This window comes from Balaenoptera borealis, assembly GCF_965194805.1.
Source record: "Balaenoptera borealis genome assembly, chromosome: X".
NCBI classification, from domain to species: domain Eukaryota; kingdom Metazoa; phylum Chordata; class Mammalia; order Artiodactyla; family Balaenopteridae; genus Balaenoptera; species Balaenoptera borealis.
In genome coordinates, this window is record NC_138881.1 from 1,619,528 (window position 1) to 1,643,449 (window position 23,922).

At 43.1% G+C, this 23,922-nt stretch overlaps 1 protein-coding gene across 1 annotated transcript in view; it reads right to left on the bottom strand.

Moving 5' to 3' along the window:
• Positions 1 to 314: 314 nt before the first annotated feature.
• LOC309619921 (uncharacterized protein) overlaps positions 315 to 23,922 on the bottom strand; it is a 124,037-nt gene continuing 100,429 nt past the window's right edge. The window contains exons 5-6 of the mRNA XM_082375887.1: positions 21,532 to 21,657; positions 315 to 17,783 (exon numbers count right to left, since the gene is read on the bottom strand). Coding sequence (XP_082232013.1) covers positions 7,516 to 8,283 — 768 coding nt within the window. The 5' untranslated portion in view covers positions 8,284 to 17,783; positions 21,532 to 21,657 and the 3' untranslated portion in view covers positions 315 to 7,515. The remainder of the gene's footprint in view (positions 17,784 to 21,531; positions 21,658 to 23,922) is intronic.

Consider the following 23,922-nt stretch of genomic DNA (forward strand, 5'->3'; position numbering starts at 1 on the left):
ATGACAATGAAAACACGATGATCCAGAACCTATGGGATGCAGCAAAAGCAGTGCTAAGAGGGAAGTTTACAGCAATACAAGCCTACCTCAAACAAGAAAAATCTCAAATAATCTAACCTCACACCTAAAGGAACTAGAGAAAGAAGAACAAACAAAACCCAAAGTTAGTAGAAGGAAAGAAATCATAAAGATCAGAGCAGAAATAAATGAAATAGAAACAAAGAAAACAATAGCAAAGATCAATAAAACTAAAAGCTGGTTCTTTGAGAAGATAAAATTGATAAACCATTAGCCAGACTCATCGAGAAAAAGAGAGGGAGAGGACTCAAATCAATAAAATTAGAAATGAAAAAGGAGAAGTAACAACAGACTCCGCAGAAATACAAAGCATCCTGAGACTACTACAAGCAACTCTATGCCAATAAAATGGACAACCTGGAAGAAATGGACAAATTCTTAGAAAGGTATAACCTTCCAAGACTGAACCAGGAAGAAATAGAAAATATGAACAGACCAATCACAAGTAATGAAATTGAAACTGTGATTAAAAATCTTCCAGCAAACTAAAGTCCAGGACCAGATGGCTTCACAGGTGAATTCTATCAAACATTTAGAGAAGAACTAACAAACACCCATCCTTCTCAAACTCTTCCAAAACACTGCAGAGAAAGGAACACTCCCAAAATCATTCTATGAGGCCATCATCACCCTGTAACCAGACAAAGATACTACAAAAAAAGGAAATTATAGACCAATATCACTGATGGATATAGATGAAAAATTCCTCAACAAAATACTAGCAAACAGAATCCAACAACACATTAAAAGGATCATACACCATAATCACAGTGGGATTTATCCCAGGGGTGCAAGTATTCTTCAATATACACAAATCAATCAGTGTCATACACCATATTAACAAACTGAAGAATAAAAACCATATGATAATCTGAATAGATGCAGAAAAAGCTTTTGACAATTTTCAACACCCATTTATGATAAAAAGTCTCCAGAAAGTGGGCACAGAGGGAACCTACCTCAACATAATAAAGGCCATATATGACAAACCCAAAGCAGACATCATTCTCAATGGAGAAAAACTGAAAGCATTTCCTCTTAGATCAAGAACGAGACAAGGATGTCCACTCTTGCCACTATTATTCAACATACTTTTGGAAGGCCTAGCCATGGCAATCAGAGAAGAAAAAGAAAAGGAACACAAATTGGAAAAGGAGAAGTAAAACTGTCACTGTTTGCAGATGACATGATACTATACATAGAGAATCCTAAAGATGCCACCAGAAAACTACTAGAGCTAATCAATGAATTTGGTAAAGTAGCAGGATACAAAATTAATGCACAGAAATCTCTTGCATTCCTATACACTAATGAAGAAAAATCCGAAAGAGAAATTAAGGAAACATTCCCATTTAACATTGCAACAAAAAGAATAAAATACCTAGGAATAAACCTACCTAGGGAGAAAAAAGACCTGTATGCAGAAAACTATAAGACACTGATGAAAGAAATTAAAGATGATACAAACAGATGGAGATATACACCATGTTCTTGGACTAGAAGAATCAACACTGAAAATGACTATACTACCCAAAGCAATCTACAGATTCAATGCAATCCCTATCAAATTACCAATGGCATTTTTTACGGAACTAGGAAAAAAAAATCTTAAAATTTGCATGGAGACACAAAAGACCCTAAATAGCCAAAGCAGTCTTGAGGGGAAAAAACGGAGCTGGAGGAATCAGACTCCCTGACTTCAGACTATACTACAAAGCTACAATAATCAAAACAATATGGTACTGGCACAAAAACAGACATACAGATCAATGGGACAGGATAGAAAGCCCAGAGATAAACCCACGCACCTATGGTCAACTAATCTATGACAAAGGAGGTAAGGATATACAATGGAGAAAAGACAGCCTTTCCCAGTAACTGGTGCTGGGAAAACTGGACAGCTACATGTAAAAGAATGAAATTAGAACACTCCCTAACACCATACACAAAAATAAAATCAGAATAGATTAGAGACCTAAATGTAACACCGGACATTACAAAACGCTTAGAGGAAAACATAGGAAGAACACTCTTTGACATAAATCACAGCAAGATCTTTTTTGACCCACGTCCTAGAGTAATGGAAATAAAACCAAAAATAAACAAATGGGACCTAATGAAACTTAAAAGCTTTTGCAAAGCAAAGGAAACTACAAACAAGACGAAAAGACAACCCTCAGAATGGGAGAAAGTATTTGCAAATGAATCAACAGACAAAGGATTAATCTCCAAAATATGTAAACAGCTCATGCAGCTCAGTATTAAAAAAAAAAAAACCTGATCAAAAAAAGGGCAGAAGACCTAAATAGACATTTCTCCAAAGAAGACATACAGATGGCCAAGGAGCACATGAAAAGCTGCTTAACATCACTAATTATTAGTGAAATGCAAATCAAAACTACAATGAGCTATCACCTCACACCAGTTAGAATGGGCAGCATCAGAAAATCGACAAACAACAAATGCTGGAGAGGGTGTGGAGAAAAGGGAACCCTCTTGCACTGTTGGTGGGAATGTAAATTGATACAGCCACTATGGAGAACAGTATGGAGGTTCCTTAAAAAAACTAAAAATAGAACTACCATACGACCCAGCAATCCCAATACTGGGCATATACCCTGAGAAAGCCATGATTCCAAAAGAGTCATGTACCACAATGTTCACTGCAGCTCTATTCACAATAGCCAGGACATGGAAGCAACCTAAGTGTCCATTGACAGATGAAAGGATAAAGATGTGGCACATATATACACTGGCATATTGCTCAGCCATAAAAAGAAACGAAATGGAGTTATTTGTAGTGAGGTGGATGGAGTTAGAGTCTGTCATACAGAGTGAAGTAAGTCAGAAAGAGAAAAACAAATACAGTATGCTAACACATATATATAGAATCTTAAAAAAAATGGTCATGAAGAACCTAGGGGCAAGACGGGAATAAAGACGCAGACCTACTAGAGAATGGACTTGAGGACACGGGGAGGGGGAAGGGTAAGCTGGGACGAAGTGAGAGAGTGGGATGGACATATATACACTACCAAATGTAAAACCGATAGCTAGTGGGAAGCAGCCGCACAGCACAGGGAGATCAGCTCGGTGCTTTGTGACCACCTAGAGGGGTGGGATAGGGAGGGTGGGAGGGAGGGAGATGCAAGAGGGAAGAGATATGGGGATATATGTATATGTATAACTGATTCACTTTGTTATAAAACAGAACCTAACACACCATTGTAAAGCAATTATACTCCAATAAAGATGTTTAAAAAAAACCCCAGAAACTAAAAATAGAATTACCATATGCTCCAGCAATCCCACTCCTGGGCATATACCCAGAGAAAACCATAATTCAAAAAGACACATGCACCCCAATGTTCACTGCAGCACTACTTACAATAGCCAGGTCATGGAAGCACCCTAAATGCCCATCGACAGACGAATGGATAAAGAAGATGTGGTACGTATATAAAATGGAATGTTACTCAGCCATAAAAAAGAACGAGATTGGGTCATTTGTATGGATGTGGTTGGATCTACAGACTGTCATACAGAGTGAAGTAAGAAAGAGAAAAACAAATATCATACATTAATGCATGTATGTGGAACCTAGAAAAATGGTACAGATGAACCGGTTTGCAGGGCAGAAATAGGCACAGATGTAGAGAACAAACGTATGGACATCAAGGGGGGAAAGCGGGGGTGGGTGGTGGTGGTGTCATGAATTGGGAGATTGGGATTGACATACATACACTAATATATATAAAATAGATAACTAATAAGACCCTGCTGTATAAAAAAATAAATAGAATTCAAAAATTTAAAAAGTAAAATAAAGCTGACTTTTCTCATAGGTGTTGAATGGATGGAGTTTGATGTCCCAAAGGTGTTTGCTTTTTTTTTTTTCCTCTTGAGTAACTATCCAGGGTGGGTTTTAGTTTTCCAGGAGCTCTGCTGATTGTCTTGGCTGGGGTTCCCCCACATGCAGAGTCTGAGGCAGCACTGTGGGGCGGTTGGACTTCATTGCTCTGGAAACCCCGGTGCCCTGTACAGCACCTGTGAGCCAGCTGCCCGAGGGGGGCTGGGGGATTTCTACTCCACCTCCCCTCGGGGGCTGGTGGCCGTGGATTCCCTGCGCTGAACTGATTCTCGGGCGGCCAGTGGCCTTCTGGGACCAGAGGGAGGCTCAGTCACTGAAGCCAGGGTCTGGCAGCTGGGATGTGGGCGGGAATGGTGAGGAGCGGGGCTTAGGGGCACAGCAGGGGCGCCCCGACCTCAGGGAAATGAAGGGCTCTACAAACGTGGGGAGCAGTGGGGGGTGACTGTTCAACGGGCAGGTTTCTCAGCCTTGTTGGGAAAGGTTCCCATTCAGAAATGGAACGAGGTAGGGAGCTGAGATGCCCCTGCTGGGCTCTGACATTCCTGCATGCTTATCTCAAGCCATGTTGCTATGGACGGATGTATATGCCCTCAAAGTTCATATGCTGAAGCCCTAACCCCCCAGAGTAGCTGTATTTGGGGTAAAGAAGTAATGAAGGTGAAATGAGGTTATAATATGGTATGGGGTCTGTCTCGCTTTGTCTCTCTCTTCCTTTGTGTCTCTCTCCACCACACGAGGACACGTAGATAAGGTGGCATCTGTAAGCCAACAAGAGAGCCTCGTCGGGAACCGAGTCTGTCCATGCCCTGATCTCAGACTCCCAGCCTCCAGACTGTGAGAAATTTCCATTGTTTAAGCTGCCCAGTCTGGGCTGTTCTGTTACAGCAGCCTCAGCTGACTAATACCCACATCTGCATGTTTTAAGATGATAAAGCCTGATGGTAAAATCAGCGGTACTCGGAGAGAAAGAATCATACTGATTGACGAACGAACACAGAGTGATATTAACTTAATATTGCAATCATACGGAAGATTTTTTTGTTTGGGTTTTTTTTTTTTTTGGCTATGCTGCACCACACGTGGGCTCTTAGTTCCCCGACCAGGGACGGAACCCACGCTCTGCATTGGAAGTGCAGAGTCGTAGCCACTGAACCGCCAGGGAAGTCCTACACTGAAGATACTTTATGAGTTGTATAGATTTCTCTTAGAGCATCTATTAAATTCCCCCTGAGCACACCTCACCAAGTTCCATGATTTCTCTGCATCTGTCTCACTCTAGTCACACAATAAACCTCTTGTGTGTACACACACCCCCCCATCTCATTACACTCCTGTAAAACTCTCTTACAAGGATCGTGCTTCGCCTTCTGGAATAGTTTCCAGTAGCATTTTACAAAATGCTCTTCCCCTAATCCAATTTTCTTTGGATTGGATTAAATCCTTGCTTTTTTGCAAGACTAATTTAAATTGTTGGCACGAAAGACCCAGATGTCTCTCTTCGGTAAATGCTGAGCCGGCTTTGCTCACAGTACCGTTAGGAAGCAGCCCACAGCCAGCACTCCATGCTTTTCTGACGTGCCCTACTGGCCACTGGAACATCAAGGGTAGGACTATCTTCACGTACTTCCCAGATGTCTGTTGCATAAACATCCTACCACACAGGCTTTTCCGTGTCCAGTAACATCAGCACCCCCCTTTCTACGAATTTCTAGGGATGTGTTCTGGGCCACCAAGCAGCCTGCAGCACAGCTCAGTGGTGATCAACAAGGGCCCCTCCTGGGTGTGGAGGAAAGGGAACCCTCCTGCATTGTTGATGGGAATGTAAATTGATGCAGCCACTGTATAGAGGTTCCTTAAGAAACTAAATAAAGAGCTACCATATGACCCAGCAATCCCACTCCTGGGCATATATCCAGACAAAACTATAATTTGAAAAGATACATGCACCCCTACGTGCACTATTTACAATAGCCAAGACATGGAAGCAACCTAAATGTGCATCAACAGAGGAATGGATAAAGAAGATGTGGTACATATATACAATGGAATACTACTCAGCCATAAAAACGAATGAAATCATGCCATTGGCAGCAACATGGATGGACCTAGAGATGATCATACTAAGTGAAGTATTGATAAGTCCGACAGAGAAAGACAAACATCATATGATATCACTTATATGTGGAATCTATAAAAGAATGATACAAATGAACTTATTTACAAAACAGAAATACACTCACAGACACAGAAAACAAACTTAAGGTTACAAAAGGGGAAAGGGAGGGGGAGGGATAAATTAGGAGGTTGGGATTAGCAGATACACACTATATATAAAATAGATCATCAACAAGGACCTACTATATAACACAGGGAACTATACTCAATATTTTGTAATAATAAGGAAAAATAACCTGCAAAAAAAAAGAACTGACTCACTTTGCTGGACACCTGAAACTAATGCATTATTGTAAATCAACTATAGTTCAATAAGAAAAAAAGAACTTCTCCCTCTGACATGAGCCATCATCCAGCCTCAAGGCTTACTGCCTCTGATAACTGGCATCTCATTGTGTCAGAAAAATCCTCTGAGATGCTGGACTTACTCCTAGGATCTGTGGTCCTCCCGGATCTGCATCCCCCATGCCAAAAGACCATGCGGTCACAACAGGGCAAGGCTGAGATACAATGATGCCCTCGTGGGCACTGGGCCACCCACGCCCATGTCCAGCTGGATTCCGATGAGGGCTTAACACTCCCTTTCCCAGGGGCCTTTACGGGCTGATGGTCTGGAAGCTTTGATCTCATTTATCAGTGATGATCAATTTGGGATGAGGAATAAAAGAAGCCACAAGCCAAAGCTTGCCTTTCTTTGCTGGCTGGACCTGGGCCAGAGATGGAAAATATGCACTTTAGAATAAACTGGATTTTTAAAATATTGCTTAATAGCTCTCCTAGACATGCCTCACGATAAGCCAGTGCTTTCCAAACAAACACTTATCCCCAGAGTTTTTACCTGGTGCAGCTGGGTGGTTTTGGCCCAGGTCTGCCCTCGAAGGCCATTGCTTTTATCCTTTCCAACACAGATTAAAAGCAAATCAGATTATGGAAATGGCTGAGCTGCCTTCAGAGTAGTTAGGTTGGGGGGTTTGGCATGTGCGTACGATGTGGGAGAAGGGGGTGGTTTGCAGGATCTGTGGCGCTTGAAGACTGCATCAGGATTAGGGCTGGCAGGAACAGAAACCCTCAAACAACAGGGCTCAAAAATGATGGCAACGTGATTCCCTCTCACGTAAAGGTGACCCCGAGGAATGTGGCCAGGGCTAGTGTCAGTCCTCAGAAAGCAGGGTCCTTGCATCTCCCTACTCCTCCACCCCTAGTTACAGCCCCTGTCCTCATGGTGCAGGAGGATGGCTTCCCATTTCAGGGGGCAAGTAGGAAGAAGAGGAGAGGAGGAGAGGAAAGGGCAGGCCGTATCTGTCTTTGAAGGAAGGTTCCTGGCATGTGGTAGGGGGAGTGGGCAGAGAGAGCTTTGCTTTGGGAAGGTCTGTGTATGAGTGATGGTGTCATTAATTATTAGCTCTGTGACCCTGGGCGAGGTTCAACTTCTGTAACATGATGGTGATGGTGATGATGATGGTGATGATGATGGTGAGGATGGTGATGATGAAAATGATGAGGATGATGGTGGTGGTGGTGATGATGATGGTGATGGTGATGGTGGTGGTGATGGTGGTGGTGGTGGTGGTGGTGATGGTGGTGATGATGATGATGATGATGGTGGTGGTGATGATGGTGATGATGGTGATGGTGGTGGTGGTGATGGTGGTGGTGGTGGTGGTGATGATGGTGATGGTGATGATGGTGGTGATGGTGATGATGGTGGTGGTGATGGTGGTGGTGATGATGATGATGGTGGTGGTGATGATGATGGTGATGGTGATGGTGGTGGTGATGGTGGTGGTGGTGGTGGTGATGGTGGTGATGATGGTGGTGGTGATGATGATGGTGATGATGATGATGATGATGGTGGTGGTGATGATGGTGATGATGGTGATGGTGGTGGTGGTGATGATGGTGATGGTGATGATGGTGGTGATGGTGATGATGGTGGTGGTGATGGTGGTGGTGATGATGATGGTGGTGGTGATGATGGTGATGGTGATGATGGTGGTGATGGTGATGATGGTGGTGGTGATGGTGGTGGTGATGATGATGGTGGTGGTGATGATGATGGTGATGGTGGTGGTGATGGTGGTGGTGATGATGATGATGGTGGTTGTGGTGGTGATGACAGTGGTGAAGATTAGCTTGATGATGAAATGATGTAGCCTCATCACAGATGAGGCTAAAAGAGACAAATGAGCTAAATTATACAGTCTCTTGAAAATTATAATGTGTTATACACATGACAGTTGTATAGGTGATCCATTTCTGATGAACATCTTTATTTTCTTGAAGGCTCACACTGCAAGACAACCTACTTCAGTTAATTAGAAGGCAACTATTTATAATTTACGTGTTTGTGTGTGTGTGTGTGTGTTTATGCATCAGGAGATAAATATAAATATATACCCATTGCATTTTCTATAAAGACAGACACTCAAAAACACTGCTCAGCATGCAAATCAATGAAGTTAGAACACACCCATACCCCATATACAAAAATAAACTCAAAATGGCTTAAAGACTTAAATATAAGACATGACACCATAAAACTCCTAGAAGAGGGCTTCCCTGGTGGCGCAGTGGTTAAAAACCCACCTGCCAATGCAGGGGACACGGGTTCGAGCCCTGGTCTGGGAAGATCCCACATGCCGCGGAGCAACTAGGCCCATGCGCCACAACTCCTGAGCCTGCGCTCTGGAGCCCGTGAGCCACAACTACTGAGCCCGCGTGCCCCAACTACTGAAGCCCACGTGCCTAGACCCTGTGCTCCACAACAAGAGAAGCCACTGCAATGAGAAGCCCGCACACTGCAACGAAGACCCAATGCAGCCAAAAATAAATAAAAGTAAATTAAAAAAAACTCCTAGAAGAGAATTATGCAAAACATTCTCTGACATAAATCGCACCAATGTCTGCTTAGGTCAGTCTCCCAAGGCAATAGAATAAAAGCAAAAATAAACAAATGGGACCTAATCTAACTTACAAGCTTTTGCACAGCAAAGGAAACCATTAACAAAACGAAAATTCAACCTATGGACTGGGAGAAAATATTTGCAAACAATAGGACCGACAAGGGCTTAATTTCCAAAATATACAAACAGTGTACACAACTCAACAACAACAAAAAACAACACAATCGAAAAATGGGCAGAAGACTTAAATAGACATTTCTCCAAAGAAGACATCCAGATGGCCAACAGGCACATGAAAAGATGCTCAGTGTTGCTAATTATTAGAGAAATGCAAATCAAAACTGTAATGAGGTACCACCTCACACCAGTCAGAATGGCCATCATCAAAAAGTCTACAAACAATAAATACTGGAGAGGGTGTGGAGAAAAGGGAACCCTCCTATGCTGTTGGTGGGAATGTAAATTGGTACAGCCACTATGGAGAACAGTATGGAGGTTCCTTAAAAACCTAAAAACAGAGCTACCATGTGACCCAGCAATCCCACTCCTGGGCATATATCCAGAGAAAACTCTAATTCGAAAAGATACATGCACCCCTATGTTCATAGCAGCACTATTTACAATGTCCAAGACATGGAAACAACCCAATCAACAGATGAATGGATAAAGAAGATGTGGTACATATATACAATGGAATAATACTCAGCCATAAAAAAGAATGAAATAATGCCATTTGCAGCAACATGGATGGACCTAGAGATGATCATACTAAGTGAAGTACGTCATACAGAGAAAGACAAATATCATATGATATCACTTATATGTAGAATCTAAAAAATGATACAAATGAACTTATTTACAAAACAGAAACAGACCCACAAACATAGAAAACAAAGTTATGGTCACCAATGGGGAAAGGTGGGGAGGGATAAATTAGGAGTTGGGGATTAACACATACATACTATTATATATAAATAGATAAGCAACAAGGACCTACTATATAACACGGAACTATACTCAATATCTTGTAATAACCTATAATGGAAAAGAATCTGAAAAATGTATACATATGTATAACTGATTCACTTTGCAGTACACCTGAAACTAACACGATATTGTAAATCAACTCTACTCCAATTGAAAAAAACACTACTCAGAAAAGACAAGTTTTATTTTCCCAAACTTGTCTTCACATCAGACAGACATGGTGCAGTTTTACACTGTATCCCGATTATTTGATGCATCTGTTCATCACACCTTGGATGGGAAGTACTAATTTCTGTCTCCCTGGTACCTGGGTGAGTGTCTAACGCCTACACCATGCTCCACAAGAGCCCTGCGTTGAATTAAATTCTGCAGTACTGTTAATGAGCCAGATCAAGGTGGTGGGTATGGGGGAGAGCTGGAGAATGCAAGGCGAGAGAGCGAGAAGAAACAGAACCATCAAGAACAGGGTAGCCTCGGCGAGGAAAAGAGAAGCCCAGATAACCACGCAGATTCCCTCCATCTGTTTACGCCGTTCATCAGCAAGTCCCCAGTGAGCCTGCTTCTCATCACCCCACCTCCATCTCCTGCCTGGTCCAAGACGCTGGACATCTGTCCCCGGACCACTCCAACATCCGGGACCTGCCACCAATCCCTCCTGCATCACTGTCGTCCACACAGCAGTCAGACTGATCCTGTTTGTACCCAGGTCAGGTTTCGCAACTGACCTTCCCCCAAAAGCAGAGCCTGGGTTGAGGGTTGAACGCAGGGAGGGGCAGGGAGCTCCAGTAGTGGGATGGGGAGGTCACACAAGGAAGGAAAGCAGCCAAGGAGGGGGGAATTATCAGGCCAGCCACACCCAGGTGACTGGAGCGTAATATCATGGTGATGCTCTGAGAAGCTCCATAGATACACTTTCCTCGGGTGATCCTGGCTGAGAGATGTGTGAGCTGGGGTATTTATACCCTGTGTTCAGTAGTTACCAGCGGGGCTATGTGCCTTTCCCAGATTTGCAGCTTGTCTCTCCCATGGGCCCCCTGTGTTCCAGCAAGCAGGGCAGGTATCCAACCAAGAGTCAGGGCTTGCATTGGAAGACAGGTCGCTGTTCATGGAAATGGCAAGGAATTCCCAGCAGTTGCGGGTAGACCACCACCAGCATGGGCTCCATCCGAAAAAAACCTCCAGTGGCTCCCATCTCACTCATGATAAACTCCAAAATCCAAGTAAGATAACAAGACCTGCCCCGTCCCTCTGACCTCAGCCTCCTGCACACACACCTGCTCGAGCTGCATCCCTCCGTGCTGGACCATTGCTGTTCTACCATCCGCACAGTCTGCTCCTGGCTGGGGCACAGCTGTCCTTTCCCTTCCTCACCTCACCCAGGTCTCTGGACAAATGTCACCCCGCATAGAAGCCCTCTCTGGCCACAATGCTGCAAGGGCCCCTCTGGTCGGTCTGTCCTCTCCCCGCTCTACCTCAGAACACTCCCGACCGTGTTGTAAAAAAACACATTGTACGTTTCATCTCCTTGCATCTCTGTTCACTGTCTGCTTCTCCCCCCGGGAGGGGCATTGAGCAGGGACTTGACCTGGCTTGTTCACTGGAGCCAGAATGGTGACCAGCACAGAGAACCCCTTCATAGATAAATACTTGTTGAATTAATACATGAAAGAGGGTGAACCAAGGAAGGAGGAAGAGAAGGTCTGTGGGACCTCAGGACCTACGAGGTTGATTCTGCCATGCACCATCTTTGATTTGGAGGCAGGTGGGTTTAGACCCTTTGTTCCTGGAACCATGGTCACCAGGTGATCACAGAAGAGGATTTTGGAGTCTTTCCGGTAAACAGGAGAAGCTCTGCCTCTGGTCAGTGGAGGGACCCTGACTTGATTACTTAATCTCTCTAAGCTTAAGTTCCTTAACCTGTTAAATGGGAGCTGCATCATCCCTTTGTCAACAGAGCATTGTAAGCATTTAGTGGAGCCACTGGTACTCAGTGGGCATGTAATACACACTGGTTTTTCACTCTGTTATCGCCCTCCATTAGCTGCTCATGAGGGTGACTTAGGAGGGGGCTGGGGGAGTACTTTTCTCATGTTGCTTTTGCCAACTACAAATGGGCACTTGCCATCTACCTCTACGAGGATTAAATCAAGAGCCGCTGCAGCTGCTGACCTTCAACACCCCCGGAAAGCAGTTCAGGGTGGAGACCAGGAATGAGGAACTCTGTGCTCTGGGAAAAACTGGCGGGACAGGTCTTCAGATAGTTAGATATTTTCAGGAGACGATTTTATGAGCCCAGTGCTTGCATCTCCTCGTATCCAGAAAAGCACTAAAATCCTTCCTGGTGACATCTGCTCCGCGTGACTAGCAGTAACCTGCACGAGACGAGCAGAAACCTTCTGCAAAAGTATGTGCTTGCAGGTACCCCCCAACCCCTGCCTTCACCAAAATCACATCTATACTGACCTCCCCTCCTACCTCTTTGGAGCAGTTCTCAGAGCTGTCTGAAATGCTGTCTCCCAGGCTATAGTCCTCATTTTGCCCCAAATAAAACTTAACTCACAACTCTCACGCTGTGCTTTTTTTTTTTTTTTTTTTCCCAAGTCGACACTTTCGAAGAGGAATGTTGGCGATTGGGCGTGGAGCGCACAAAGCAAGCAGGGTCTGTGCCCGCTGCAGAGGATGAGGGCTTCTCTCCTTGCTTTGTGCGCTGAATATCATGCAGCCAACTTTTGGGCGTGGGTCCAGCCAGACCCAGGCAAGGACCCCTCCCTTTCCTTAGCTTCTTAGTGGTTAACACATAAGGCGTCGGGTAGCTCTGGAGCCATCAGAAATCACAGCACAGTTTCCCGCCAACTGTGAGGTCCCAGCGTGGCTTTCACGAGTGGCGGCTTGCAAACCACACCAGAAACGCTTCCAAAGCAAACCTGTGCGAACACACCCCCAGGCCTGCTGCTGAAAGTAGTTCCCAGTAAACACGGAGAAATCTGTACCCCGACTTTTCTCCTATTTCTCAGCACAAGCATTTTAATCACCAAGTTACAGTCTATCAGGTATAGTCTATACAAGCTATGCTTGTATTTACGTGATATTTCCCTCTGCTGAGATATTTACGTTGGGCATTTGTTTTCCTGGGGCTGCTGTAATAAAATACCCCAAACCGGGTGGCTTAATGCAACAGGAATTTATTCTATGTCAGTTTTGGAGACAGCTTTGGAGTTATATGTATTTATTCCCTCTCAATTTTGGAAATCATATATATATATATTTATATATTTTATATAAATATAATTAAATATATTAAATATACAGACTTATAAATATACACATGGTACCCGTAAAATGGTAGCTCATATAAGTTAATTATATTAATAGCTAATATAATTTAATTTTCACATGCATGACTACGGACTCTAGAGGAATAGAATTTGGGGTTAATTTTAGGGTTTTTCAAGTCAGCAGTGCCGGGTATATGGGCTCAGAGCTCTAGGGGTTGGCCATGGCCTGGTCCACATAAACGAAGATAGATTTCCACACAGCCCACCAAATTCTGATTTCATTATTTTTCCTTCCTTGGATTTGGTCACGGTCCTCTGCCATCAGCTGTCAACTGAAAAAAATGCACAACCTAAAAGGTGAGAATTATGTTTTATTTAATGACCTTACTGAGGACTTAAGCCTGGGATACAGCCTCTCAGGTAGCTCTGGGGGACTGTTCCAAAGAGGTCAGGGAGCACCCAGGGTATATAGGGGTTTTTGCAACAAAAATCAGCTAGTCCGAATATCAGAAGATTATTAAAGAAACCAGACATCTCAAGAGAATGAATGTAGCGCTTTTCTATGTATGGGAAGATGCAAGAGTCTGGGCTCATTGAAATCATTCCTCTGATGTGCACCTTAACTCTCTAGGGCCAGGATCCTGTTTTTCCCCATCCTGAATCCCCTCAGGGGGCACCACTGGGGGCGGCTGCAGTGGCTGAGGGCTTGATGGCCTCAACGTCCTTTGTTTACTGATATGACAGGTGACATATTTTCGTCCACACAGCCATGCCTTCTGTTTCTCTTTTCCATGCATCCTCTTCAAGACCAATGCACTGAAATAATTCTGCAAAGGCAGGAGTGGAAGACACACTGTAGCCCTTTGGTTGGTTGTCAACGAGGCACATGAAGGCAGTGGAGGGCGTAGCTGGGTGTTATGAGTGGTTTTGTGTGCCTGGACTTTTGACATTGGGTAGGAGTCTGTTTACTTAAGTTGTGTCTCCATCCTGGCTGCCTGGCTCATTGCCTCTTCATGCCACACCACGAGAGCATTTTAATCGGGGCGAATACTTTGGTCGAAGCCTTGGGAACGTGCACACGCTGGCCATAATGTGATCTCGTGTGCTGAATGAGCTTCTCGCCTGATTACACAAAGCTTAACGCCCCAGAAGACACCCTGGGTGGCCACAACTTTCCAGTGCACCTGGCCTCTAGGAGGTTGGGCAACACCTTACTTAGAGGATACACACGGACTTACAGAAGCTCAGGTGAAGACGCTCCATAGAGACCAGAAATCAAGAAACTTGTTTGTGCCTAGTTCAGCACTGTCTGGGGTTTTCGGAGGATGAAGGTCTATCCGCTGATGCTCCAAGTGTGGTCCATACACCAGCACCACCAGCCTTACCTGGGAGCTTCTTAGAAATGCAGAAATCTCAGCCCCGCCCCAAACCTGCTGGGTCAGAATCGGATTTTCACAAGACCCCCCAGGGAATCATGGACACAGTAAAGTTTGAGAAGCCTGAAGTAGTCTCTGAAATCTTTTGCCTCATTTCTGCAAAAATAATCCGTGGACAAAAAATATGTTTTGCCACAAAATGCACCAGGGTGCGCCATCATATTTTTCAGACTTTATGAGGAAGGCTGTACATGGGTCCATTAGGATACAGAACAGGTGGTGATGTCCGTACCTTTAAGCAACTATAAAATGCCAAGTAAATGAGGCAGAAACCTGTGGGAATTTTACCAAATCAGGCATTTGGCTTGGCAAGGAATATTGTTAATGAGGCAGAGCCCTGTCGAGTGAGGAAGCACAGCAATGAAGTGTGTGTCTGAGAGGTTCAGGCTCTTGCCCCCTAGGTAAGTCTTCGGTCATTTTGTCATGGCTCTCTCTCTTCCTGAATGGGGAGTAGGTATGTGATGGCTGATTTTATGGGTCAATGTACCTGAGCCACAGTACCTAGATCTGTGGTCAAACATGATTCTGGATGTTTCTGTGAGAGTGTTTTTTTGGTATGAGATTAACTTTTAAATCGGTGCACTTTGAGTAAAGCAGGTTGCCCTCACTAGTGTGGGTGGGCCTCATCTAATCAGTTGAAGGCCTCAAAAGAATAAAGACTGGATCTTCCCTGAGCAAAAAGGAATTCTGCCAGCAGACAGTCTCTGGGCTTCGGCTGCAACATCAGCTCTTTCCTGGGGTCTTCAGCCTGCTGGTCTACCCTGGAGATTTTACACTTGCCAGTCCCCATGACTGCATGAGCCAATTCCTTAAAATAAATCTCTCTCTCTCTCTTTCTGTAGATAGATAGATAGATATAGGTATAGGTATAGATATAGGTAGATGATTGATAGGTGGATAGATAATAGATACAGAGAGACAGAGGTACAGATATAGATATAAATGGATAGATGATTGATAGATACCAGAGTAGATAGATAGATAGATACACAGATGTAGATGAAAGGTGGACGGATAGATGGATGATAGATGATGGATAGATAGGTAGATAATAGAGATAGATTAGATAGATAGATGATAAATGAGTAGATAGGTAGATAGATAAATGATGGATGGATGGATAGATGATAGATGATTTGATGAATGGATAAATAGATGATACATGAATAGATGACAGATAGATGATAGATAGATAGGTAGGTAGATAGATAGATAGATAGATAGATAGATAGATAGATAGATAGATAGATAGATGATAGATAGTTAGATCCTACTGATTCTGTTTCCTTGCAGAACCCTGACAAATACAACACCTGAGTCCACTGCGGGCTGGTATTAGGCAGGACACCTGAAGGCGTGACAGATGACCCAACTGTAAGGATTCCAGCCTGAATATCTCCCAGGTGCAGCCAGAAACTTCACAATTGTCACTTGATAGGTTAAGACTAAAGGACTTAAATGGCTTAACATGGAAAATCAGCCACTTGGTGATAGAATCCCTGCCTTTTGCCCAAATTTCGTCTCTCTCTTCTCCCAGCTATTCCCCCTCCATGATCCACACTCCCCACCCCCAGACCCTTCCCTGCATCTGCCCTGAACCAGCCTGAACTTCTTCAGATGCTTAAGAGAAGAACCGGTCTTCCTGTCTGGCCCCTCTACTGCCCTCCACCTCGTGGCTGGCTACTTCCTACTCCCCTTCCGGTGTTAGCTTAGCTGTCCCTGGAGAGCCTTTTCTGACCCCTGCATGCAGAGGGCTGTATCTGTAAACATCTGGACTGTTATTTCAAACTTAAAAATCCATTTACTGATCATTCACTTTTCCAAAATTTTAAAGCAAACACCAAAAATGAGAACAAAATAAATCCACCCAGGATTCACTAGCCCTTACAGGATAGGGGGGAAAAAGCCCTAAATAGAGTGCCTGCCAATGTTTTTCTTTATTCTTAATGTCTGAGCTGTTGCACTTTTCCAGGGTTCCATCTTTCTCACTGACTAGAGGAGAAAGGAAACCGTGTGGAAGACCCGTGAGGGTTAATTTCGTGTTTCAACTTGACTAGTCATGGGGCACCCGGATATTTGGTTAAACATCATTCTGGGTGTGTGATACCAAAAGGCCCATTTCTCCCATCCCAGGGGTCTGTGGGCAGGGCTCCAGGGTAAAGAAAAAGACATTACATTGGAAATGGTTCCAAATGCAAGAATCTGGCCCTTTGGGGGACATGCGATAATTAATCACCGTCTTCTTAATGTCCCGCTTTTGCTACGTTGGAATGAAAAAGAATAAGCTTTCTGACCTCACCTGTCTGGGGAAAGTTGTGTATGATAAATATTTCAAAATACACTGAGACAGGTTGTCCAATGAGTAGATGTAAAATATACTTTTACTAAATGTACTTTAATAGTTATGCTTTTAATGAAGTATAACAGACAAAGTATATTAGTGCGTGTGTGTATGTCTGTATAAGTTGTGTGTGTGTGGTAAAGGGATGGATGTTTATATACGTATGTGTGTGTGTTATACACACAGAAACGCACCTACAACTAACGATTCCACACGTCATGTAAGTGCATAAATCCAAGCCCAATAGTCATTGAGATGTTCTTGGCATTAAAAGGGCTCAGACACGGTCATGTTGCCTAATATATCATGGAGCTGGTGTGGACTTTTGTTTTTCCATCTGAAAATGGAGGTCCCCAAAGTCCCTTCACGGTCCGACCACCTGTCATCCTGGTGGAAACCAGAGAGAGGATCTAAGTCATAAGCGACCTGTATCAGGAAGATGCAAACTCCCTCCAGAGCCGGCCCTGCAGGACTCACAGCGCTGGGTAGAGCAAACAAGACGAGACCAGGCTCACCTTGCAGAGAGCACACAGGGGAGGGGGTGCGAGGTCTGCCACCAGGCTGCTTGCAAACACTGGGTACTGAATTGTGATGCAAACGGGTCTCCCATGAGGTTACCAAACGAGCTCGGCTCCCACAGATGCTGTAACATCCTCAGGCTGCAAAGCTCCCTGGGGCTCCCTGGCTGCGGTCACTGTGGTCCTGTGGTCACGAGAGCTGTCCAGGGGTGAAGGAGGAATTGCAAAGCTGCACTGAGAGCCCATCTGAATGAGAGCCCACTCCTAATGAGGAAAGGCTTTCTCGTGGGGTCTCCCTGCCTCTCGAGAAGGAGAGGAATGGCATTTGGTGGCAAGATGCCATCGGTTTAACCATTTTCTCAATGGTTTGTCACAATCCTTGGATTCAAACATCTCTTTCATAGCAAACAAAAACAGTAGACTTTTCTCCTGGAGCATCCAAATATAGACACATGTGCGTCATCCATAATCTTGAAGGTGCATGTCTTTGGAGGTGATTTCTTGCCCCATTTCTCCCCGGATGTGATGGCCCTCAACGGTGGAGAATTCTTTGAAGACAGGAAGCATGCCTCCTTTTGTGTTGTTTTGGGTTTTTATTTTTATTTTTTAGAAAGTGGGTTTTAATTCCTTATCTCTCCTAAGCAGGGCCAAGCATAGAAGACGCAGGGGTGAGACTGTGCCTGGTACCAGCTGTGCGAGCTTGGGCAGGTCACTCCGCCTCTCAGAGGCTGGGACGGGTCACATAAAGGCACGGCGAGGGTCCACTGAGTTCAGCCGGTGAGAACTCCTATAGCTGCACCCGACCCCCAGCACAGCTTACACGCGGGACTGTTGTTAGTGACGACGGTGTGGAGACTACTGCACGACCACAATGAGTACTGCAATGAGTGCTAGTGTAACTACTACTACAACTGTAGCATTTACTACTACAACTGCAGCATTTATCACTATGACAACTACTACTACCATTACTGCTGCTACGATTGTGACTACTGCTACAATGACTGCAGCAGTTAGTACTGGTGTAATTCCTACTACAGCCACGAGGTTTACTACTACAACTGCTACTATTTACTGCTACAACTACTACCCCTGCTGCTGCTACAAATGTTACTACCACTATAATGACTATAGCGATTTGTACCACTACAACTGCTACTATTATTATTCTTACAAGTCCAGCAATTCCGATGACTACAACAATGCCTGCTACTACTGTAGTAGATACTACTATCACAGCTGCTATAATTTTCGCTACTGCTACACCTACTGCTGTTACAATTAGTACTGCTACAACTCTTACTGTCACAACTCTTATTACTACAACAGTTGCTACTGCTATAAAAGGTACCCCTCCTACAACCACCACTACAACTATTACATTTACCGCTACAGTTACAACAATTACTACAACTACTATGATTATAAACGCTACTATAATTATTACCAGTGCCATAACTATTACAGCAATTAGTACTGGTATAATTACTACTACAACTCTCAGGGTTACTATCACAACTGTAACACTTACTACTACTATTACTACTACCACTGCTGCTACAATTGTGACTATTGCAACAATGACTACAGCAATTAGTGCTACTACAACTGCTACTATTATTATTACAAGCACAGCAATTCTGACGACGACTACTACTACAATTATTGCTATGGCTACAGCTACTGCTATGACAGCAAATGGTACTACTAGGACTACTACAGCTACTACTGTTACTATCACAACTACTACAATTATTGCTACAGCTACAATGACTGCTACAACTATTAGTATCACAACTCCTATTACTACCACAACTACAACAGTTGCTAGTGCTACAAAAACTACTATTATTACAACCGCTACTACAATTATTACTACTGCTCCAACTACAATGATTACAATTAGTACTACTACAACCATCACTACAACTATTATGTCTATGATTACAACTTTAACAATTACTACAATATTACTACTATTATAAACACTACTATAATTATTACTAGTGCTACAATGACAATTATTGCAACAATTAGTGGTACTACAATTACTACTACAACTATTACATTTACTACTACAATTATAACAATTACCAGTACCACTATTACTACTATTACAATTGTTACTGTGGCTACAACTACAATTACTACAACAACTAGTTCTATGACAATGATTACTACTAGACCTAGTGCTATTACTACTGCTAAACTGCTTCTATAATTATTTCTCCTCCTCCTCCTCCTACAACTATAGGTACTACTTCAAATACTACTACTACTACAACTATTTTTACAAGTATCGCAGCTACAACTTCTGTAACAACTATCAATACTACTATTACTAGCATTGCTACTACAATGACTACAATTATTGCTGCTACAACAATTATTGCCCCTATTGTTACTACTGCTACTACAATTATTGCTACTACAACTATTGCCACTATTGTTACTACTGCTACTATGACTACTACTCCTATTCCAATCATTGCTACAACAACAACTACTACTGCTATTATTACTACTACTGTTAAAGAAAAAGCAGAGCAGGACAGAAAAAGTGGTAAAAACAGACTTCATTCAGGACTAGTGCAATAGGGCAGAGAGAGCTCAGTATAGAGCCAGACTCAACTGCAAAGGCAGCGTGGGCAAGTGGGGATTTATAGCCATGGAGCAGGTGAGGGTCAGTGGATGGAAAACTACTAACAGGAAAATTAGGGGTGAGGGGATTCTGGCTAAACCGACCTCACAGGATTCCTGCTGAAGGCAGGGAAGGGTGACCAGACATCACCTGGGGGGTGGGGTGGGGCGTGGAGGGTGAGGAACCTGATCAGATATTGAGATGAGCAGATATGAAGTTGACCAGACATGGAGATGACCAGATATGAAGGGTGTGGGTTCTGGTTAAACCGACTAAGCATGGCTCTTGCTAAAATTGGACAATGCAGAAATGTCCACAAAAGTCCAAAAATCAGACCTCACTGAAGAATTTAGGGGAGCCTGAGAGAGTCTGGTTGAGGAGACAATTTCTGTCACTACAACGACTACTAATATAGCTTCTGCTATTAAGAGGAGCTCCTACTGCTTCTCGGTGGAAGACCCTCAAGTCAGATACCAGGGAGGTGAGAACCTTGGCTGCTACACAGCGTTCTGTGACCGCTTCCCTGGGCACGTCCCGGCAGAACCCAGATGACTCTCCACCAGGGGTTCTGGATATTTCTTCCCTAGAAGGAATTTCTGCCCTCCATCTCTAAAATTCTAGACCTTAGGGGTTTTCCAATAGATGGTGCCCATGTTTGGAAATTAACCATTGGCCCCAACACTTAAATACAAGTCATTTCCTTTTCCTGCGCCTGATACTGTCTGAATTAGCATCCAGACTCTTCCATGTTTACAAACTGTGTGACCTTGATGCTGACTCAAGCATTGTGCCTCAATTTTCTCATTTATAAATATCGGCCAGAAGATTGTCTTCCTTTAAGGGCTGTAGTGAAGATGCTGCAAGTTAAGACATGCCCTGTGCCCTGAGCACGGCTTAAATCCTAGATATCGTGGTCGAGTATTTGATTGTATTCTGTTCTCATTTTGTGCCTGACTCTCACGTATAATTCATGTGCAGCAAAGGCTCCACGGATTGGCTGAACTGCTCTTGACCCAGCTATGACTCAGACCCAAATGGGCCTCAGGTGGCCCTGCCGTATGGTACCCTCCCTCCTGGGTCTGAGTCCCAGTTGGACCCGAGAAAGTATGTCATAGGGAAATCCTAAGTTGAATCTCTGTCTCGGAAGACCCACTGCAGAGGATGGTCACCATGATTAATATGGCAGGGGATTACCTATCTCATCCCCTCAACACCTGTAGGTCAAGGTCAGTGTTAAGAATCATATTTTCCACTAAGCAGCTCATGAATACACACACCGTTTACTGACACACACAAGGGCACTCACCAGGGACTGAGTCAACGATTCTACAAATGGCACGGGAGTTCGTCTCTGTGGATTCGGACCATCCCACTTCCATTTTCTGCATATTCAATAGGGTCTTCCATAAAGTCGAGGGACTCTCCTGAGTTTCTGAAATGATGAAAAGGATAAAACATTTCAGCAGATTCATGGATGCCTGGTTCTAAAATATCCTGTCTTAGATAGATCTCCTTCCCATACAATTGTAATTTTTTCTTTGCAGCACATGCCAGTTGAGGATTTTAGCAAATACTTTAATTCTTAGAAAGGTTTTCAATTCCAAATTTTCATGTGGGAAGACTTGTGCCCCTCTTTAAGGAGCACTAATCTACAGAGGAATGGATCAAACACATTACAATCAACTCATTTTGATTTTGTCCCTCAGAGAAGACTATGCAAATTATTTAGTCATCATCAGAAAATCCTATTAAAGATATTTTATCCCTGTTCCATGGCTCGATAGATTTGAAGACAAGGATGACTTGGCTGTGCCCTGATTTTTGTGTGTGTGTGTGTGTGTGTGTGTGTGTGTGTGTGTGTGTGTGTTCAAAACCCTTTAATTTCCTTAAGGGAATTTTACTATAGAATTTCAGGCTAAAGACAGAAGCCAACAGTACCTATACAGAAATTGTATTCTAAGTCAGGAGTATTTTTTGTTTTGTTTTGTTTTTTGGTTTTGTTTTTGTTTTTTTTCTTTTGAGTTCATGGATTTAATTTTTAAAGAAAAGTTTGTCAAAATCCAACCTTTGTTAAATACACATGTAAAACTAACTTGATTTTGTGCCCTGATTTTTGAAAAACTTTTTAAAATCATCATCTGTTTTGCTTTCTGGTTTTTGATGTCTTTTTGAAGTGTGGATCAAGAATCACCCCCTCTTTACACTTTCTAACTGCTCTGGAGGCAAATAATTTGCATAACACAAAAAATGTTCGACTTAGGGGATAAATCTATTTGGCTGCAGGATTCATTCATTTACGTAGAAAGTGGTTTCCTCTCCACCACCTGAGTCTGCAGCACCGCACGGTTACCGAGTAGAATATAGTTAATTGTATTAACAGTATTGAAAATTAACACTACTTTGGGAGCGATAGATAATTCTATAATGGTTTCACTGTGGAATTTTTAATAATGATTTTCTTCCCCTCATCAGTGCTTGGAGGTCCAATAACATTGTGTCATTTCTTGTGGCTGAGATGAAATGAAGCCAAACCAGTATTGGCTCTTCTGTTATTTTTATCTTTCCATGAGCTCTTGTAGAGTATTCTTTATCTTGTTTGACAATGCTACCAGAACATGTCTAGAATTGGTTTTCTTTCAAATTTTCACTGAGAAGTCAGTATGTAGTCATTTTTCTATTTCTTTGGCTTAAAACATTTACCTTCTATCATTTCTATAATTAGTGCATCTGGTCCGTCTATCCCATATTCCTTTGTAGGAAATCCTTTTTCACAGATCGGCTTTGGCGATTCTTCTTAACGTCTCAAACTTGATTTTTTTTTTTTTTTTCCCTTAAGCATTTTAAACTTTCCTCTGCATGCTGGGAAGATTTTTTTCCTCATCAGTTTTCTACTTCACCCAAATTTGACTTCTCACAGTGCAAAGTGCCTGCATCAGTACTTTAAACTCAGCAATCATGTTTTTCTATTGTGTGCAGACCATTTTATCTCAGTTTGTTTATTTCTCAGGATCAAATATTCCAATTTCCTCTGAATCTCATAAATCTTTTCAATCTCATTTTTTTACTAAAATCTTTTTTTTTATTGACGTATACTTGATTTACAATGTTGTGTTAGTTTCAGATGTACAGCAAAGTGATTCAGTTATACATACATATTTATCTCTGCTTTTTCAGATTCTTTTCCCTTATAGGTTATTACAAGACACTGAACATAATTCCCTGTGCTATACAGTAGGACCTTGTTTATTTTATATATAGTAGTGTGTATCTAATCCCAAACTACTAATTTATCCCTCCCCCGCTTTTTCCTTCTTTTTCAATTACTCTGGTTTGTATTTTAGTTGGTTTTATACGTAGCAATATGTCCAGCTGAACTCCTTCTGTGATTCTGGTATAGAAGTGCCACCAGCTCCTGTTTTTTTTTAGACATGACATTGATTTCTCCCTCTTTGAACCCCTATTAGTCATTTTAATTGGAGTTTGGACATGTAGGAGGAAGTCACAGTCTTGATAAGATTCTGCTCTGTGGGTCAGCCTTGGGGGATGGGCAGCTCCTCAGGGGAGGAGAAGGTGGAAGACATCCTGAGGGGAGGAGATTCTGCTTGTAGGGATGGGAGGCAGGTGAGAGCAGTCATCTCCTCTCTCATCCACCTAACACATTTTGCTTATTTGTAAGGCAGGTCCTGGGAGGCGTGGG